Raw genomic sequence first — 20,614 nt, forward strand, 5'->3', positions numbered from 1 at the left:
TGCAACAAGGACATAAGGTGTTTGAAATGATATAATAATTCTCCAAATACACATTTCCGTTTCCTTTTTTTGTTTTCGACACACACAGTTCGAAGACAAGTAAATAAATTAATTTAAATATTTCCGATCTATATAGTTTGCTATATCTTTGAATATGATAATTTTGATTTAGGCATGGTAGTGGGGGGCTAGCACTGTCTGCACTGGGGTTAGGTCAATTGAAGACTCTTAATTGCCCTCTCGCCCAATCTGCAACCAATCCCAATCGCTCAAAGGAAAAGCATTGATAATGGATGGATGGATGTTGTGAATTACATATTTTATAGCTAACGGTCAAACACAAATTGAATTTTGATACTTTAATAAAGTAACAACAGCTCAATAGACTGGTTCAATCTTCCTGTATTGTGATATTTTGATTGTGAAGGTTTGTATCGCGGTTTTGGTCTCAGAGTCATCACAGCCCTAGGTGGTTCTAAAACGCCATTGCAGTACCGTCACTTTAATGTTTAGTTTGTATGCATGTATTGACAAGGCTTGATTATTGTCTTGATCTCATTTAAGTGAAGTGGGGTTTTTTTTCGGGTGCATGGTCAGCAGACATCTATTCTATTGATTGTGTGTTGGTTAAAAGGGCTTCATGCAGCAAATGCAGCCTCCACAAACAGTGTCCTTCCTTAAATGCAACTCTAAAAGTACATTCAGAGTTAGGTTGGCTTTTTACTTAGCAACACTCTTGTAGAAGCAGATTGAATGCAGCTTGAGCCTCAGTCAGAAATGGATAACAGCCTCACAGAGATCGTGGCAGTGGTACATGTCGAGGTAGAAGAAGAACCACTGCCCTTCTCTCATCTAAAGGGCATTTCTCAGAGCAGGATTTTCTGTCCACATTAAGAGTGCAGCTCGTGAAAATGCCATCTTTAAATGTCAAACATCTTCTTCAGTGTAAGGTGTGATTTGATGCGACTGCGTTCAGACACATACAGCAGAAAGTTAACAATATCAAAGTTAATGAGAGTTGCCACGCAGCTCTGCAAAGCCAGTCCACTCTCAAAAACAATACACAATGGGAAGAATGTGTTTTTTAATCCCCTGCTTTGTGTATCGTTGCATGTGACTGATAGTGATGCTCTGGGCTCTGATTTACAGATGAGCAGGAGGCGGTGCAGAAGAGGACGTTCACGAAATGGATCAATTCCCACTTGGCGAAGGTAAGAGAGTTTTGTTGATTCCCATCACCACTGCCAGCCATTGTGTTTCCCCTCTATACAAACACTAGTGCCGGTGTGTGTGGATTGAAAAGTTCCCACATCTGGATGCTTTTTCCACTTTCGAATCACGCTGCTGCTTCTACAGTTCTCGCTGTGACATTTGCTCCATTTCCAAAACACACTGTGGAGCTGGTCATGGGACTGACTGTGCCAGCTCAGACCACACACACACACACACACACACACACACACACGCACACACACGCACACACAGTCATTCTCACTCACATGCCTTTCATATTCCTTTTTTTATTCCTCCAATCTCAAACAGCTTGTAGCAAGGATTTACTCTCACTCTAATTATCACTTTCACATTGCAGCATTTAACACACTGTGAATCTTTTTTCCTGCGAGCTGCTGTCACTAATTTAAGACTTTGTAATCTATAAGCCCTCTATCTCAATATGAGCCAATTTAGATTTCACAGGATAACATTTTTTAGTTAAAGACTGTCATTCACTTCCCTCCTCAAAGAGCCTGGACAAGAGAGTATCTGTAACTCACACTAAACAATCCCACTTGATGCAGCTGCTGCCGAGGGGCCGACGTATGTGTGTAATTATTGTATTATCCTGCATTAGGCTGCTCACGTTAACCAATTACTGCCTGAATAGTGTGTCAGGAGAGGGTAGACAAGGCAAATACGGCACGGTGCAACACAATTAAGAGTTCAATTTGTGACGGCCCTCTCAAGGTTTCCTACGCGGTAACGACAGCTGTGGAGACTTTGATCCGCGGTGACATGGAGGGGAAAATTCATTTGAAAAGCACTCTGAGGGGAATAAACCTTGACGTAACTTTAAATATCATGTCTCGTGGCCGTGCCGGCAGACAATAACACGGGTCCGATATTTGAATGCCTTGAATTTTTAATAAAGCGATAAGATAAGCACATAGTTTATTTATCAAATCATTTTGACACAATAGAGTAGAGCAGTGTGGGTGATTTTGCTATTTCATGGTTCGTGGGTATGTCGGGGTTTGAGCGAAGTGGGGAAGACGATGACGAGTCAGAGGGATCCACAAAAACCTAGTGTAACCTACTGGGGAAGATTTACTTATTTGCAAATTTATATAATAGCTTCAGTGCTGCTTGATTTTGTTACAAATGGGTAGAACCATGCTAACTTTTCCCATTTTCCTTATGTTTTATGCTAAGCTAAGCTAACTATAGTGGAGAAGGGGGAAACAATAGGCTTATCCAACTCTCTGCAAACAAAGAAAATACACAACATCACCACAGTCCTGACACCAAAGCTCTATTTATGTTGCACAAACACAAATAACACACCTTGACCAAGATCCTGTAAATGTAATTACAATTCCATTTAAATTCCTTGAAATGAACCAATTCACCTAATCAATAGATGAGCGATACCATCACAGTTCCATCAGAAAAGATAACCATGTTCTCTACCTAGTTGATCAAATTAGTTGCTCTCCTCCTCCTCACCCTCTTTCACCAGATGCCTGACGTTACCATAGTGACACCGATTGTCCCGTATTTGTCTTCAAAAATGAGGGAGAGTTTTTTGATGAACAGAGGGTCAAAAGTCAATTCAGCCGGTGCGGAGGATCCGTGGTAATAAGGAGATGCGTTTCTTGACGATGTCGTTCTGTAGGTTAGTGCAGATAAAACAGCATCTGGTCTGAAATTTATAGACACTGTACAAAGAGCCATTTACTTATTAGACGAAACTGTGTGAGAGAGCGAGACGGAGGGATGGAGCGAGGGAAGAAGCTTTAACAGTTGGTTTGGTTTGCTCTCCGAGGGATAGATCATGCCCTTGGCCATGCAGATGATTAGGCTACTCCAGTTATCACAGGTCTTTAATACAGTGCCTAAAGGTATGTGATAAATCGTTAGGTGAGTTGAGACGCGGCGAAAGGATTTCCATTCTCCGTCGCTCCCCTCCCCCTCACTTTTCCACTCCACAGGTATAACAAAAGAAGTCTTATAGGCTCTGAAGAAGAGTTTCTATGAGAGAGGATGTATCGGAGCCGGTAATTTATACAGAAGATTAATAGCTCTAATTACTCTGAGAAGTTCACCAGATTAAGTCACCAGCTATAGACCAAAGATAAACACCGTAAGAGAGCTTCAGGGTTTTACCTTTTTGGATGGAACTTTCTTTTGTTTAATAGAGTGTCATGTGGAATTTTCATTTCATTTACTCATTTCCAAGGACAACACACATTCATCACATCTCTGTTGAATGTGCCAGTGTCAGTCAGCTGACTTAATGTTCAACTGCAGTCCTTCGGCCAGATGTTTTTGAGACATCCGGCTGATAAAAACGTATTTTTTCTTTAAACAATATTGCTTGCCTCCAATTTTTATTTTTTAAAAATATTTGTTGCTTTTCAAGTAAATAACAAGCTTTCAAGTTGAACTCAGTAGTGCACAAGAGTGACATGTGAGAGGGTGGACGGGGAGGAGGAGTGGGGGGGGGGCTTAGTGAGCGCACCCCAAGTTTCCATTTTGACAAATCCTTTCTGAGAAGGTTAAAGCTTAATTAAGAAGTGGCCAGTGTGAACGGCAGAGGTCTCATCGTCTCTGAGGCGTTTTTCCAGGCAAACAGCTTTGGTGCAGCAATCAGTGAACCAAGTGTTCTTAGAGATTACTGCAGCAGTAAAGTGAAGCTCCCTGCTCCACTTTCAGTGTTTACTCCCCCTGTTCCCCCTACTACTCCCTCTTTTTGTGGTGATGGGGAGGAGGAGGATAGACTGGCATACTCCATGCTCAATAAATCCAACTGATGATGGTATTCACCTTCACCCTTTTTGTTCCTCCCCCTTTTACTTTGGATGGTAATTTGGGTTTATTAGTTTGTCCACTCTTGGTCGAAACTGAAATATTTGAACTACTGGATAAACAATGAAATTTGCCATAAACAATCACATCATTTGCTGCATTTCTAGAGTGCTTTTCTCGTCTTAATGACCAAAACAAAGCTCTTTACACTGAGAGTCACGTTAATCCATTCCCACACACATTCTCTTGGCTTCAGTATCTTGCGTACACTTAGAATTAAGGAGCTAGGAATCGAACCACCAACCTCAACGCCTATCGCAGCTGCTTACATGTGTTTTAATAACTGTGGTGATTGCCTGACTTAGTATCACCATCAGAAATATCTTGGTTTGTTGATTCCTTAACAACCAAATACCAGTGGATTTAATGGTTTTCTCATTGGCCTAAGAAATGTCAGAAATGTCTGCTAAACATCAGCAGACTGTTATGTCTTGACACCAAAATAAGTGGGTATACAAACATTTATTTCTTCTTCTTTCCCTAGTGTAAAAAAATTATGGTGACTTCACACAATCAACACAATCATTATAATCTAGCAAGGAATATGCATCATACTTTCAGATATTAAGTATGGTTCATTTTTGTCACAGTGTTTTACATATTTTTCACGTTGTCGTCCTGAGGTTGTGTGGAGGAAGTTCACTTTTTATACCATGCATCAAAAAAGTAGTTTAAAGGCTATATTCAGTCCCTGGTAACGCCCACTCGCAATTATTTACATTCACGAGATTTGGATAATAGGCTTCAAATATCATTTGTTACTTTAAACTGGATCTATTGTCTCATTCAAAACGAAGCCCTTCAAGCCTCTCGTTGTTTCTGCCCCTCCCTCTCGTCTTCCATGCTGTTGATCTTTGGGAATCCACTGAGTCAAGTGCGCCAGAGAATATAACAAGAGCAGAGACAAACCAATATCCCCAAACTCCTTTGCTCACAATCAATTATTACCCCGACAGTCATAAGCAATTAGCTCATTAAGCCCTTGATTTTTTTTTTTTTTTTTAGCTCATGTGGCTGAGCAGAGGAAATGGATATTACTTTCTTATTTTGTAATTAGTCAGAAATTTCCTCATTAGCTCTGGGATTATAATGAACAAATAGGTGAATTTAACTTCAATTAGCTCGTGGTATAATTCATCCCTTTGAAGGGGTCTTTGTAAGTGTTTCCTCTGTCACTTTATGATATGGGCCACGAGTGCTTTCTGAATATTCTAATATCCAGAGCCATGAAATGACATTAGAAGAGGAATTAGTGAGAAGAGCTGCTGTATTTGCTAATTAATTTTGAAAGATGTGAGGCTGGTGTCCCCTTCTCTCTCTGCCTTCTATCATCTGTCTCGCTGCCACTCTTTCTACTTGATTATGCCGCGCTCTCGTATGTTGGGGGTTGTACGTTTCTGCCTCTCTCCCCACACACACACACACACACACACACACACACACACACACACACACACACACACACACACACACACACACACACACACACACACACACACACACACGTCCTAACACGGACACACACCCCAGCCTCTGCCTCTCTATTCGCTTTCTCCCTCACTCCCTTTCGCCGCTAATCTCCCTGTGAATGGCCCGCTCATCTGAATGCACCCCCCCCCCCCCCCCCTCTAAACCTCTCCTCAGCCTCAGCATGTGACTGCGCTTTAAGAGAAATCCTTGATGTGGCGTCGGCAAGAGAAACTGAGATATGTGGATTTCCCCGAGTCTGGAAGTCTGTGTCAGGTCAGGGATGAAGTCAGTGAGAAGGATACAGTTTGAAATCATCAGCATATTTTAGGATTTGAAGCCCCCCCCCCCCCCATTCAGAGCCTGCTGAGCCGCTAACTCTGTCTGTGAGACACGGCGTCGCCAAACTCTTTTGGGGCTTCAAGTACATTTTTCATGTGCAGGATTTCCTTTATCTATGTTTCTCAAGTTGAAATTAACGTCTGGGAGTTCTTGCACCATAGTTTCATGTACATTGCAAGAGCTATTAAGACTTAAGTCCCAGGGCTTTGCATTCCAGGAGTTCATAGCGTGCAACGTTTATGTAAACAGTGAATTTATCTAACTACTCTGATCAAAGTCAACCACCAGGTACATGATTATCTATAGATTCCTGTCTAGAGCAGTTGCAGGGATTTTTAATTGTATCAGAGGCTCTCCATCTTTAAATGTCAAAAACCGTCCTTGCATTTTTACCCCTGCTCCATTCTGTACTGCTCTGCACATACTTTACATTTTTGCTTTATTTACATATTCTCCAGGGTATAAAATAATTACAAATAAAGCCTATAGGTGTGTTTGTTTTCCCACACAGCGTGTCCCTCCTCTGGTGGTGATAGACCTGTTTGAAGACATCAAGGATGGCGTGAAGCTGCTGGCTCTGCTGGAAGTCCTCTCCGGAAACAAGCTGGTGAGTCTCATGCTGGTAGTCATTTCTCCAGCATGTGATCTGGCCACAGATTCCAAACTCCTCACATCCTCTGATCTCTCCGAATTACATTTTTTTGACTTAATCACATTGAGCTGAAACTCAATTTTGTCTTTGTTTCTGTCAGTGCTGCCACCATTGGCATTCTTGACGAATCTTAAAAGAGCTACAGAGCTAATTGCGGGCATGTGAAACGAGCCGCAGTTACATGGAAATTCTTATCGATTGGTCTTTATTAGGATGTTTGAATTGGATTGGAAAACCCAGATTAACAAGGACAGCTCAGAGTTCACAAATCCACAAACGGCGCAGACAAAGGCTCACACAGCTTGAGGATTTTACTTGTCCAATATTGCCTAAGGTCTAAACACTTCGTCCTATTGATCCTGCTGTTTATAGTCAAACACAGGTCTTATAGGACCTTCCTCATTTAATTTCTGAATCTATATTTTCTCTCCTCCCTTTTGCTTTATGTATACATACTGGTATTGTCTTTACTGCACTTGTTAGGCCCTTATTTTCCATACATGTGTGAGATTTAAAACAAATAAAATAATTTCTTATCAATACCACGGTTTCTTCCCCCTCTCTGTGTCTCTGTTTCTTTCTCTCCACCTTCATTGTTCTCCATTTCCCTTCCAGCCATGTGAGCAGGGTAAGAAAATAAAGAGGATCCACTGGGTCGCCAACATCGGCACAGCTCTCAACTTCCTTGAGGGTAGGAAGGTGAGATATCAGCGCCTCCTTTTCATGTTTTTTCTTTTTACCCCGGCTGCTACTCTCCCTGATCAGCTGCTGCCTTGTGGGTGCAAACATGAAATCCTGACCTTGTGTAACCTGTTTCCCCTTCCTCCACGCCGCTCCCTCTTTTATTGTGATAGCGTTTGTTCTATTTCTGATGATTTCGATATCAAGAAATCCATTATACTTCCTGGCCATTGTTTCACACCGCACGTCTTGTACATTCTTGTTTTCTGTGTCTTATCCTTACATAAATACCAACAATAATTAACAGCTTCCTTTATCAGTTTCTGTGGCAGAATTGTATCTCAACCCGACTCGTCCCTGGATATACATAAATAAAGCCATAAGTATGAGCTGGTGTCTGCAGGGACATTGATTTGTCTTCTTCGCGTCTGACAGGGTTAAAACTGTAAATCCTACACCAGTAATCTGTAGTCTGGAGATGAGACGTCAGTGGGCACTCTGCATATGTCTGTGTGTGTGTGTGTATCACTGTGTAAATATGAATTTGTAGAAAATTAAATGTAAACATGTGCTGTGTGCAAATCAGATGCATGTCTAAACCATATTTACATTCTGCTTTCGAGGCTTAATCTCATTTTACCTGATTCATGTTTATCTCTTGTATCTATTTCATAGAAAGCGTTTAGTGCGTGTCGACATAATCATGTTTACCATTTCATAATTCATATTTGTGAACTGTTGAAAGCCTGTAATGTATGCGCGGAAACCCTCAACTATAATGTCACCAAAGGCTGCGATTAACAAAAATATCAACATGACGTCCGCCTGTTTCTCAATTACTCATCACATTACTTGAATTGGCAGGTTAATAATATAAGCACAAGGATAATGGTAGGTTAGCAGCTGACATCTGCTAAAAAAAATCAGACTCATGCTATCACAATGTTAAAATCAAGTCACAAACCATGGCCACAGCAAACGTGTCCCAGACGTGTTCATCACTTTTAAGTGTCCCCTGGAAACACGTCTGTTGTGTTGCCAGTATTTGATTCGTAATGTTTTCTCTATTTGCTTGTGTTTTCTTAAATTTGTAATACTTTGAGCTCTCAGGCCCACCGCAGTATTGAAACGATTGATCCGCCATCAGAATAGCTTTGTGTTTATTTTTCACTAATCGATATTAAAATCTATTCAAACACATTATTTCTACTGACACAACTACAACTGCATGGTTTTCTTTTTGCATGCTGTTCCACGGTAGTCAAAACTCAAATTAGTTCTGCTAACCGTTCTAGCCCTATGTTGAATTCCCAGGGTAGCATGCTGTGTTTTCTAATATGAAACCTTACATTGCGAGGATTCTAATCAGCCACTATCCCACGCTGCCCTCCCTGCCCCCAATCTCTCCCTCCATGCTTGTTTGACCTGTTGTGTGGCACTGCTCAGTAATATCACCCTCTGTGTGATAATATAGAATACTTCATCATATCACAAGGTACAGACCTTTTTATTTCTTGCTCATCTCTCCCTCCCTGCCTCGCTCTCTATCAGCTTCCCTGTCTGTCCATCTCTGTTGGATGTAATCCCTGTTGCCTGCGTTGGGGCGATAGATCTCGCCTCTCAGCCAACCACTCAAACAAGTTATCTCACCTCAGAGGTGCTACGCTATCTGGCATCTCACAGTCAATGAGGCATACCACTTCAATCACACACATCGAGAGTACGTCTAAACACACACTCACTCCCTCCCTCCCGTCCTCTCTGTCTCACTTCCTCTTCTCCTTTTCTTATCTGCCCTCCAGTCGGCCTACAGAGGATCTCCGGTCAGTGTTAATCATGTTTCTGCACCTACACTAAAGGACCTAGGATAGATAGGGTCAGGAATATCTTCATCCAGTAGTGCTGAGGATTATACACATATTGTTAATTTATTGTAAACATATGTGTGAGGAAATTGTGTTTTTTAATCCACATGTATGAGATTATAGGGAAGATTGAGTGGATAGACTGGAATCTGGAATTATTTGTTCCTGTTATGAGATATTGAAATCGTGGATATTGTATTGTGATGCAGATCAAGCTGGTCAACATCAACTCAACAGACATTGTTGACGGACGACCATCAATCGTACTGGGGTTGGTGTGGACCATCATCCTCTATTTCCAGGTAACATTACCGTCAGTTAATTTACACAAGGTCCATTTGTCAAATGAAATGAGCATAATTCACCATATCATTGTTTTAAAGATTCTGTCAGAAGAAAGTTGGTGCTGACTAAGTTTTATGTTGTGAACATGATATGAAAAGGACTTCAAATTTACAACACAAAGAGTCAGCATGGTCCTACCTATAAACGGAATAATATCAAATTAAATCCTATAAGAAATATGCCAGAGACTAGATCTGTTAAATGTCGTAAAATGGAAATAGTTAAAGATTTTAAACGAAGGAAATGTCCTAAGCTGTAAAATGTATTTAATCATTGATGTTGCACATTCATCTCATTGGTTTTTCTTAGATGTGAACAGGGAAACTTATAAATAGATCAACCTTGCATAGAAATACATCTTGGAAAAACTGCCCAGCTGGCAACACAGAAGTCTAATAAAACATTCTGTGACTGTTGTCCCAAGAGATGCACATATTTTGATTATTTTTGCACACATGGCTGATATTATGTCGGGTCGGTGTTGATAAATATTTCATTATTTTACGATTTAATCGTGCTTCTATGTAGGTGCAGGTACAGAATTCAATATTTATGGGTAAGCAACATTTCCCAGTGAACAAAAACATCAGCACACTGAGCTGGCCAGTGAAGAGCAAATGGTTTTATTCTTACAAGACTACAACACGATGAGTAAAGTAATGGGGAGCAGGTTTTCTAGGCAGGGTCATAAAGTCCAGTAATAAAACAGATGAAAACCATTTGATGACAAGTTGAGTGATTCACATTTTTAGTCACCATGTATCAATGAAGTGCATCAGATACAAACAACTAAGTATTATCATTAAACAAAGGTGTAAATATGTGGGTAAATAAGTTGATTTGGTGGCTTGACTGTTCCCATTCTCCTGTTCCCTACAGATAGAGGAGTTAACCAGTAGCCTTGCAGCTCTCCAGGCCAGCAGCACCTCCTCACTGGACAGCTCCAACAGCAGCACCGACACATCCAGCCCGCCTGTCAAAAGGAGACCCCCCCCACCTCAGGGCGGAGCCAGGAAGGCCTTGCTGAGATGGGTTCAGCAGACAGCCACCAAGTATGTGGCCTACCCTTTAACAGCAATCAAATACTCTGTAGTCTATGTACAGTACTATAGGCTGTGTTTTCTTTGCACGCTGTGACCTTGTGATCTCCTTGTCTCGGCTAGACGCTTGGGCCTGGAGGTGAAGGACTTTGGCCCCAGCTGGCGCACAGGTTTGGCATTCCTCGCAGTCATCCACTCCCTCCGGCCCAATCTCGTGGACATGGAGCGCGTATTGAGGAGGACCAACTGTGAGAATCTGCGGGAAGCCTTTTTATTGGCCGAGACGGAGCTGGGCATTCCACAGCTTCTGGAGCCAGAAGGTAAACAACATTTCCTAGAGACCTCTTCATTGAGTTGATGGAAACTGATTCGAACAGGTCTTGGGTCACAGCCAACCACATACTTGCAGCATCACAGGATCAAGTTAATTTGTCTTTTGCCCGCTGCGATACCTTCTACTTTTCCCTTCTAATCTTTGATATAAAGCAACAATCTGACCTTTGTGAAATTATTCAACCTACTTACGAAATTTAGAAGAAAACAATGTAACCCATGTTTTACTCAAAGAATAAGACATAACCCACGCCATGCATCAGGAGCTTCTCATCATAGAGAGCTGGGGTTTTCTCTGGAATACAGTAATGGAATAGTGGATATCTATCAGAGCATCATATGTGCACCCCAGTGTCAGTGCCAAGTACCATCTGTGCTCCTTCACGCCTGCCCCTCAGAATGAACTCTGACGAATCAAGCTTGACATCAGTGTAATTTGGCTCCATTAGAATATGAGATTCAGCGCGGCGGAACCTCCAAAGCAAACCTGGACACCGATCGGGAGAGCTGAGGGTTTGTTTTCATTCAAGGTGCCGCTCGGCTGTTCCTCAATAAAATATGTCAGTCAAACGTCCATTATTTTCCTTCACGAGGGAAACTGTTTGAGAACGATCAGAGGAATTATCATCCATCCTCTCTATTTGTCTGAGCTACATCTTGTTCTATTTCAATTTGTCACTTTATTTGGATTTATCAATTTATTTCAATACTGTCTACGCTCTCTCAATTTTTATTCCTTGTATATACAGTACATATTTGTATGTTTTCATGCTATTTTATCATTTCTATAGCTTCTACAACAGCATCTTGAATCAGTCTGCCTCATCTTGATTTGACTTTGATGGCAATTATTTCGTTCCCTGGTCAGATGTTGATGTGGACAAGCCGGATGAGAAATCCATTATGACATACGTAGCCCAGTTCCTGAAGCATCCTCCTGACCAGAAGCAGAGCGACGCACACAGCCTGCCAGATGAAGAGGTAACTGTCAGATTTACGTCAGTCACTGTCTTCTCTCTGTCTGCATCCTGAATGTTTTGTCTTTCTCTTTAAATGTCAGTCAAGTGTTCCAGACCACAGCCGTGACACGTATATAGATGACGTTTTCTCTTTGCTTATTAGTGTTCCAGTGAAATGTGCACAGCTGGGTACTTGCAAATATTGTTTGTTGCTTGCTTCAGCCTATGTGAGTGCAAGAGGAAGAGGCTTCCCTCATGGTCCATTAAAGTAAAACTTATTCCATTTGCAGGGATGTGGATTTTGCCTAATTAAAACTTACTGGACTCAAAAATGTCCTGATGCTGTAGCGTCCACCCCTCTGCTAAGCGTCCACCTCTCTGCCTATTTGACTTGTCACGTGAATCAGGTCTGGCTGTGTGTTGCTTGTTTTGTCTCTCCTTGTTGTGTATCTCTCTCTCTCTCTGTGTCTTGCTGTGTCTCCTTGACTTTCTCCTCCTGCTGTTTCTGTGTGGTGATTGCTTTCCTCTGGTTGTTTTGCTGGCCTCGGCCCCGCAGCGTGGTCTTGCTCCTCGTGCTATAGAGGAAATGTTAGAGGTAGGTTATATAGTAACTTAAGGTCCCAGGGGCAAGTTTTCCATCAATTTTTTTCCCAAAGCCCAATTCACTTAGCACCCATGCACATTCATGGTTTCCATAAAAATTTGATTAGCGCTTATTTTCGTGGCTCCTCTATTGAATTACAGTACAGCCGTGTGCTGTACAGTGCATGGGTGAGATTAAACATTGTTGTCTCCATGTCAAAATAGAGCCAGTATGCTAATGTTGGCTCTCTATCTTACCTGATGGGATATTCCTGCCGCAGGGTTCCGGTGCCATGATAACAAAAGGAAGTCCAGTATAGCAAGATGTGATATTACCATTTATTAATGTTTCATACTATACTGCTATGGCTCCTGGTTCCATTAGCATGACAATGGAAGCCTAGGGCAGCAGCAGTGTGCGTTGATACAGCGTATTTGATGGAAAGCTTGCAAATAGAGTTTGCCTGTTTTTAAGGTTACCAGTGTCAGGAGCTGCGATGCATAGCGCGCTAACCACAACGCTGCCTGTGTCACATCGTGTCTTACAGCGCTGATTAGGCTTTCTGTGGTTGTTTTGTTTCACACCCGCTTTGCTCTATGTTGTCGGTTCTTGTTTACATGTTAATGTTCGTCGTGAATATTTTCTTTCACTGAAAGAAGATCAGTTGGCTGTTGCGTTATCACATAAAAACAAGTGTTTTCATTTTGAAAATAAAAGGCAACTGAATCTTTGGTTATAAAATTATTAGTAGAAGTTTTGATGAACAATAGATTATATGGGACATTTTGATGAAAACTTTCTTAATATCACAAGAATGATGTTGTAATATTATGAGAACAACGTCATAATGCAATATGACTAAAATCAAGTCGTAATTGAGAAAAAGTCATGTTATTACCAAAGCAAAGTTGTAATTTTATAAGAGAAAAAGTCGTGACTACATGAGAGAAAAGTAGTAATTTCCTGAAAAATAAAGCCATAATATTACGAGAATAAAGAAAATATATTATTTAGGGATAAATAGCAAGGAGATCTCATTGTTTCTTGAGCAACAGCAAAATCTCCTTGAATATCAGGGAGATATAACCAACAACAAACCTCCTCCACAACTTCCTCCAAGTCTGCCTGGTTCTCTCTTCTGAATAGATAAGTAAACTACAGAAAGATTTTAAAGTACAGATACTTAAAACATGTGAAAAAAATACAATTAACAAGAAGCTCCACATTAATTTAAAATGACCTGTGGCCAAAAATTAATAACTTTAATCTCATAAAATTATGACTTTATTCCTGAAATACCTGAATTTCTGTCCCTTTAAGTGGCTCTAATATTCTGCCGTAGTGTTGAGTACAATATGACAAATAATAAACTTCTTTCTGTCAAAACCATCTTAATCTCTTTTAAATAGTGAGCTGTCATAAAGAATAAAGTATGAGCTTTTTACAGGAGCCAATTGGAAGTGACACAACTGAACAGACAGAGGCTGAAACTGAATAAACTATCGCACAAGCTTTTGAGTGGCACAGCATTATCGTCATGGTTACTTAAAATCCAATGAAATGTTAGTAGGGGGTCTTAGACAAAGTACCCAGTGTAAGCCGAGGTTTTTTGGCAGCTTTGGGTTTTTTGACATTTCGTCCCACAGGGAGACACAGAGGATTAGGAGAATGTGTTTAATAGTACACGCTATGCCCCTTCGTTCACCCTCTTCCTCTTTCCATCCTTTCATCAAACCCCTCACACATCACTTTGGTTAATTACTTTCTCCCTTCATCTTCTCACATTATTTGTTTTTCTATCCCCCTTTACACTTTAACATATCCATCTCTCCACATGTCGTTCACCTCCGCTCCTCCATTCTACCCACCTCCTAGCGAGAGCAGAGGAAGAGCCTGAGGGAGCTCAAAATGTGGCTCGACCAGCTGGAGAGAGACGCAACACAGACTCAGGAGACCGAGGGCAATCTCGCTCAACAGTACCAGGTTAGTTTCTGGGTGCGTGTGTGTGTGTGCGTGTGTGTGTGTGTGTGCATGCTGTTTAAACACACAGGCACAGACGCTCTTGTTATTAGCTCAATCGGTGGCACTACACTGTGGGAATCCGACGGCAGACGTCATATTGTCTGTCAATCTGGCTTATTCCAGCAAGCCTGGGGACACATTCCATATCCAACAGCGTGCGGGGTATCCCCATTATTCAGAAGACTCTGAAAGAGGGACAACGTTCATCTGTATGAATCTCAACCGATTTCATGTCATGTTTGTTCTCAGCTGTTCAAGAGTCTACGTGTCCAGTTGGAGATGAGGAGGAAGCCGGTGGAGGGAGCTTTACAGTCCACTCAGAGAGACGGGATTCTGACTGTGGATCAGGCTCTGGTCAAACAGGCCTGGGAAAGGGTCTCCAACAGGGTGAGATAAGCAACTGTGGACATTTACTCTGGCCTCTATTCACTATTAATCAATTTAAACCAACTATGACACAAAAGCAGTGCATCGGATGTGCTTTTGCCGTTTGTGATCACCAGTTTACATCTGCATTGAATGTGCCTGCACTCTGCTGTTCGACTTCTCAATGGTTTCCTACATTTCAGCTCCTGGACTGGCATCTGCAGCTGGACAGGTCTCTCCCGGCTCCTCTGGACACGGTGGGGGCGTGGCTGCACGAGGCCGAAGGAGCCCTGCGACAAGAGATCGTCGTCCAGCAAGCGCACGACGTGACGGCTAAGACCGTCCACAGAGCTCTAGAGCAGCACAAGGTTAGCCTGGAGTGATGAAATACAGCAAATATGTTTGTTCTGACTGTGTGTTGTTCTGTGTTCTCATGTGTTCTGTCTTTACGCTGTGCAGGATGTGTTGAAGAGTCTGAAGAGTCACCAGCAGGTCTTCCAGAGGATTCATAAGGACAGAAGTGTTGATGGAGTCCCTGTTCCCCCGGACCAACTCCAGGACATGGCAGAGAGGTGGGAAAGACAAACACCAGTCTCTGATGGAATCTTATATTTCACTTTTTTTTCAGAGTAAGCTGAAGGTCTGATTCTTTTGTAAACTGTGTCTTTTTCAGGATAAACTTTGTCTCCACATCCTCTAGCGTCCACTTGGCTAAGATGGAATTCCTGGAGAACAAACACAACATGCAGGCTTTCCTCTCTCTGGCCGAGACAAAGCTCAAATCTTGGATCATCAAATATGGGCGACAGGAGTCTGTGGAACTGATGCTCGACAACTATGTCGTAAGCTCAGACTTCACTACATCCAGATCTGCTGAAAACTTAACCATTTCCTCAGAGTTACTATTCAAAGTTGTTGTATGTTTGGAAAGTTTAATTTTAGGTTTTCATTAGATATAAGTCATACTGTTATTAAGTAAACCCGCTATATGGTCAATTAGTTTTATTGCTGTATCTCCATTATGATTGTATTGTCATTATTGTCATAACATCTCTCTCATCTCTGTTTTGATCAGTCATTTGTGGAGAAGCAACATTTCTTTGAAAATTACGAGGCGTTCTTCCAGTCCCTGAAGCAGTCTGCAGAGGCCTACGTCAAAGCTGACAGCTCAGGTGAGAGGATAAAATGTTTTTAGTCAATTCAACATGTGATATTAACAATAACCACCATTGAGGGGAACTCTTTAAATATACCTTTAACCTTTTAATCCACCTACTGACTAGGATAATTGCTCTCTTAATTGTTCACCCGTCCTCTCTTACTCAGTAAGAAACTGCACACAAGGTCAGGTCAGAAAGAGGGTACACGAGTCCATTACTTATTGCATTATAGGCCCTTCTTATCATCTGCAGTAACCGTGGAAACCAAGGCTGAGCCGGGAATTTGTTTAACTGATGGAGATATCCACTCTCATGTTCTTGGACACTGACTGAGGGTGAACTGTCCCTGTTCTTTGTAAGACGAATCTCAAGAGGCATTGCAACAACAATTAGTCCTATAGAATAGATCCACATCTCACATATAAAGGAAAGGTTTAGCTCCACCTTATGCAAGTTAGAGCCACAAAAGGCTTTGTGAGTGTATATTTTCTAACTTCTGACGCCAAGTCCGATTCTAGAGTTGGTGATACAGCTATTAACTTGGTTCCGATATCCTATTGCTTAGACGTCATCTTTCTCCTGGAACCTTCCAATACACCTGCAATATGCAGACATTGCATGGGAAAATAAGTATGTGTTTTTATTAGCAGCACCCAAGAGCTTACTTGGTTAAGCTGGCCCCATGTATGGAGGCTCGTGGCCGCAGGTTTAGTTCTGACCTTGGCCTTTGCTTTGTCTTCCCTGCTCTCTCTCTCTCTCTCTCTTTCTGGCTTAAAGTCTCTCCTGTGGTTAAAGGATCATGGAATATCATCCAAATCGCATTAGGTCCCAATAATGCAATAAAGCAGCGCTGCTCATCGATTGGGATCATTCCACTCACTGGTCTAATACATCAGGAGATATTAAATGCACAGGATATCTCAGTATACGCTGGATGATGGTATAGCGGGTTAGATAGATATTACCTGTTAGCCAACACTAACTGCATTCTGTCCTTTGAATGTTGTTATTCATCTGAAACTGATTGGATACCTCCACAGTGTATAAATAGTTCCCAATTGTGTGCTAGATCTAAAGTTTATTTTCCACTGTCCACAGCTCAGTAACCAGTGAGACTCCTGTCTGGTTTTACAGCCTGGTGGCATAGGGGGGAGAGGGGGGGGGGGGGGGAGGAGTCTGCAGGCTACAGCTAAATGAGGTTCCTCCACTCTTAGCTCTCAGTGGGGAATACGACCCCATTTGCTAGTTGGGGGCTGCTCCACTTCCCAGCGTCTCTGGGCGCAAACTGAGCTTGATTTTTGGTTTCGGGGTTGTGTCGCCGTAGGGTATGCAGAGCAGAGCAAGTGAGATGTGGCGACAAATCAGCACATCGGAAGGCTCGATTGGTCGATCCCGCAAATGTAACACCCCCTCACCGCCACACAGGGACGAGCCCTGCTGGTAGTTAGCACCACGGGCTCTGAGTGGCTGCATAACAGAACATTTGGATGTATTTAAAGGCTCAAGTTTGAGGTTATAATAGGGATGGAAGGACAGGAAGGGAAAGGAGATTTGTTCGTACTTTTTTCAAGGCCACTGCACTTGTTGCTTCTGATTGAAGATGGTTATTTGTGTTTGGTGGCTTCATTTATCAGCTGCACACTGGCTGACAGTAGTTTGTGGTACAGGACTTCTGAGACTGGAGAGCTCACTCTGAGGAAATGAAACACACAAGCAAATATAATCCATCTGCTTGAAGTGATTTTCAGGGTCATAGATTTGTGCATAAACATGTGGCTCAAACCATTGGCTTTTTGTCTGGTGTTTCCATGGTTGGTTACTTTTCCCAAACATCGCCCACATATCATGTTGTAGTATTTGTAAATGCTAAAATGTTGTGTCACAAGATCTCATGGGTTGACCTCATATGAGTGGTCTTTTCTTTCCATTCATATAGTATTATCCTGTAAAGATCAATATCCCGTACCTGTGTATAAGTCATGTTTTAGCTGGAGTAACTGCAGGAAGTAAGTAAATCAAAGATAATAATGGTTCTAGCAGTGTGTCTGTTTTTTACTGACTGTCCTTGTCTTTGTCATTAAAGTTGATGTATCTCTCCTGCAGTGGAGGAGGGCGAGATGGGGGTGCGCAGGTTCATGCGGGAGGTGGTGACTCAGTGGAGGAGTCTGTCCATGGAGCTGCGCAGCGTGAGGAGCATGCTGGAGGAGGTGCTGTCCAACTGGGAGAGGTACAGCTCCACGGTGGCCTCCTTACAGGCCTGGTTGGAGGACGCAGAGGAAGCCCTGAGCCAGCCGGAAAACACTAAAAGGGTGAGAGAGTGACTCTTAATATTCTAAAGAAATCAACCATATACTTCAGAGTATTTATCTCTAAGAGTCCCATCAGACAAGCATTGATCTAATGGACTCGAGTGCCTCAGAGAAATTGCATGCCCATGTCAGCCCAGTTTCAATTATTGCATTTAGTTTGCATAAGTAGGATTCTATTAGCAGTCTCCGCTCATGTATCAAATGATCTCCTTGACTTACAACAAGCCACCAAGGATGTTCCAGTTGTCGCATTACCATGGTTACCTCAGATCCACATCCCCACCAAGGATTAGACAGCTAATTACCCCAGTTTTTGTATTGTCCTTCCTTTGAATCGCTTTCTTTGTTTCTTTTTTTTTTGATGAGCTGTCTTTGTTTCTTTCTTTGACACTGCGTCTTTGTTTTGTTCTTTGTTTCTCTTAATTTCTTTGTGTCTGCCTGTCTTCCAGGAGTTTTTCAGGAATCTCAGCCACTGGATGGATCAGCATTCAACCATGAATGACTCCGGGAACTTCCTCATTGAAACGTGTGATGAGACTGTGTCACTTGATCTCAAGCAGCAGCTGCTTCTGTTGAATGGACGGTGGAGAGACCTCTTCCTCAAAGTCAAGCAGGTAACAAACAAAAAAAACCACAACAACTAACAAGATACTGTATATCATACAAAACACAGAATTAGGTCAAATGGTATTCGATTTGAAAAGCACAGGACAAAAATTATTTATTTTGGTTATGGCTTGGCATTGATAGACTCTCTGTATAATCTTTCTTTGGCTGCAGTATGCAAGAGAGGATGAGTTGGAGAAGTGGAGGAAAGACCACCTGAAGGCCTCGTTGGCCCTGAAAGTGCTGCTGGACTCAGCAGAGGTCAAACTCAATGCCCCTGTCCAAGTGTCTTTCCTCAATGTCAGAGGCTTCCTACAGGACGTGGAGGTGAGTGTAACAAACCGCTGTGATATCAGACAGTGCAAGTATAGCACAATATACACTTATTACCAGGGACAGCTGCCCAGCTCCACATATCCCGGACAGTGAGTTAGATAAGTAGTTAATTAACATTTGTACTGTAATGAAGCTTTGGTCTGAGATAAAATTGGACTTCACAGCATGTCTTGACATTTAGGAACACTTGTTGCACATGTACACATTATGCAGAAACATCTATTCCACTTATCCTCAGAGGGTCACAGGGGGCTGGAGCCATTTCCCAATAACATTGGGTAAAAGGTCGGATTTACCCTGAGCAGCATAAAGCAGAGATGGCAAAAAAGAACCCATTTCCAATTGTTTTACTTTTGAGTAAACACACACTCTTTAACGTACGAGTTATTGAAAGTTTTATGTCCATGCTGTGCTGTAGCCAGAGCTGCAAAAAAATACCTTTTTTTTTAGTTTTTTACTGCCAAAAGCAGTTTGGATGAACAGATATTAAATTTACCAATGTGTAAGCTGACCCCTTGGTTCCATGTCTCATCTCAGAATACCAAGCAAAAGGTTGTTGCCATGGAGACACATTACAAGTTGGCAGCCCGCAGTGCTCAGCTCCTCGCCAAGGATGCACCACAGGATGAGGCTGCCAGGGTCATGGCCACTATGACAACAGCCAAAAGTCAGCTGAGTAAGGTACGCACCATTTAGGGCTAAAAGCTGAGAAGGACAGTGGTATGAAATCCATCTCAACACACTTCTATCATGAGTAGGGTTGGGTACCGAGAACCGGTTCCAATATGGAACCGGTTCCAATACAACCGGTACCTACCCGGACTGAAATGCAACGGAGATTTCGGTGCCTCATTTCGGTGCCTGAGCCAATGGAAGACTGAGGTCTCCGCTCGTCCCTCCTCCTCACACTTCCGCTCCTTCCTACGCGGGGCCGCTGGGCCCCCGCGTAGGTGGCTCCCAGGCTCCCGTGCAGGTGTGGGGGGGGGATCTCCTCGTGAGACCTCTCCCCGGCGCTGGCTGCCCCCCCTCCCCCCCCCCCACCGGGCGCATTTCCTCCTTGGCGGTGCTCCGGGACCGGCTCCGGGCGGGAGGAACGGAGACCACGCTGAGAAATGTTTCATAAAAGCGACCGCATTTTAGGGGGCCGAAGCCTGCCTGCGACAGCCCCAGCCGCGGAGACACGGGGGTCTCTGAGTGATGGAAAGACCCTCAGTCTTCATTTGGCTCAGGCACCGAAGTCAGAGTCACGAGTCAGAGTGTGTGTGTTTTGTATTTATTTTTATTTATTTAAGTATAGTGTAAACTTTTGTTAACAGTTCGTATGTTATTCATAGTTTTAAGTTCAAAAGGGTTTTGTATTTATTCATATTTATAATCTACTTTATACAGTTCATATATTTGGCAATAAAAAAAGCCTTTCTTAGTCAAGTATCGTTTTGTGCACTTTTTTGAAAAAAGTATC

At 42.5% G+C, this 20,614-nt stretch overlaps 1 protein-coding gene across 1 annotated transcript in view; it reads left to right on the forward strand.

Annotated features, from left to right (window-relative positions):
* syne1a (spectrin repeat containing, nuclear envelope 1a) overlaps positions 1–20,614 on the forward strand; it is a 114,703-nt gene that overhangs the window by 5,921 nt on the left and 88,168 nt on the right. Inside the window, exons 2-20 of the mRNA XM_061092037.1 lie at positions 1,150–1,211; positions 6,407–6,502; positions 7,163–7,246; positions 9,303–9,395; positions 10,318–10,490; positions 10,602–10,798; positions 11,680–11,813; positions 12,584–12,592; positions 12,810–12,827; positions 14,229–14,336; positions 14,625–14,762; positions 14,945–15,109; positions 15,201–15,313; positions 15,415–15,583; positions 15,817–15,913; positions 18,005–18,210; positions 18,660–18,824; positions 18,991–19,143; positions 19,690–19,833. Coding sequence (XP_060948020.1) covers positions 1,150–1,211; positions 6,407–6,502; positions 7,163–7,246; positions 9,303–9,395; positions 10,318–10,490; positions 10,602–10,798; positions 11,680–11,813; positions 12,584–12,592; positions 12,810–12,827; positions 14,229–14,336; positions 14,625–14,762; positions 14,945–15,109; positions 15,201–15,313; positions 15,415–15,583; positions 15,817–15,913; positions 18,005–18,210; positions 18,660–18,824; positions 18,991–19,143; positions 19,690–19,833 — 2,324 coding nt within the window. The remainder of the gene's footprint in view (positions 1–1,149; positions 1,212–6,406; positions 6,503–7,162; positions 7,247–9,302; positions 9,396–10,317; positions 10,491–10,601; positions 10,799–11,679; positions 11,814–12,583; positions 12,593–12,809; positions 12,828–14,228; positions 14,337–14,624; positions 14,763–14,944; positions 15,110–15,200; positions 15,314–15,414; positions 15,584–15,816; positions 15,914–18,004; positions 18,211–18,659; positions 18,825–18,990; positions 19,144–19,689; positions 19,834–20,614) is intronic.

The sequence above is a fragment of the Limanda limanda genome, chromosome 18 (assembly GCF_963576545.1).
Source record: "Limanda limanda chromosome 18, fLimLim1.1, whole genome shotgun sequence".
NCBI classification, from domain to species: Eukaryota; Metazoa; Chordata; class Actinopteri; order Pleuronectiformes; family Pleuronectidae; genus Limanda; species Limanda limanda.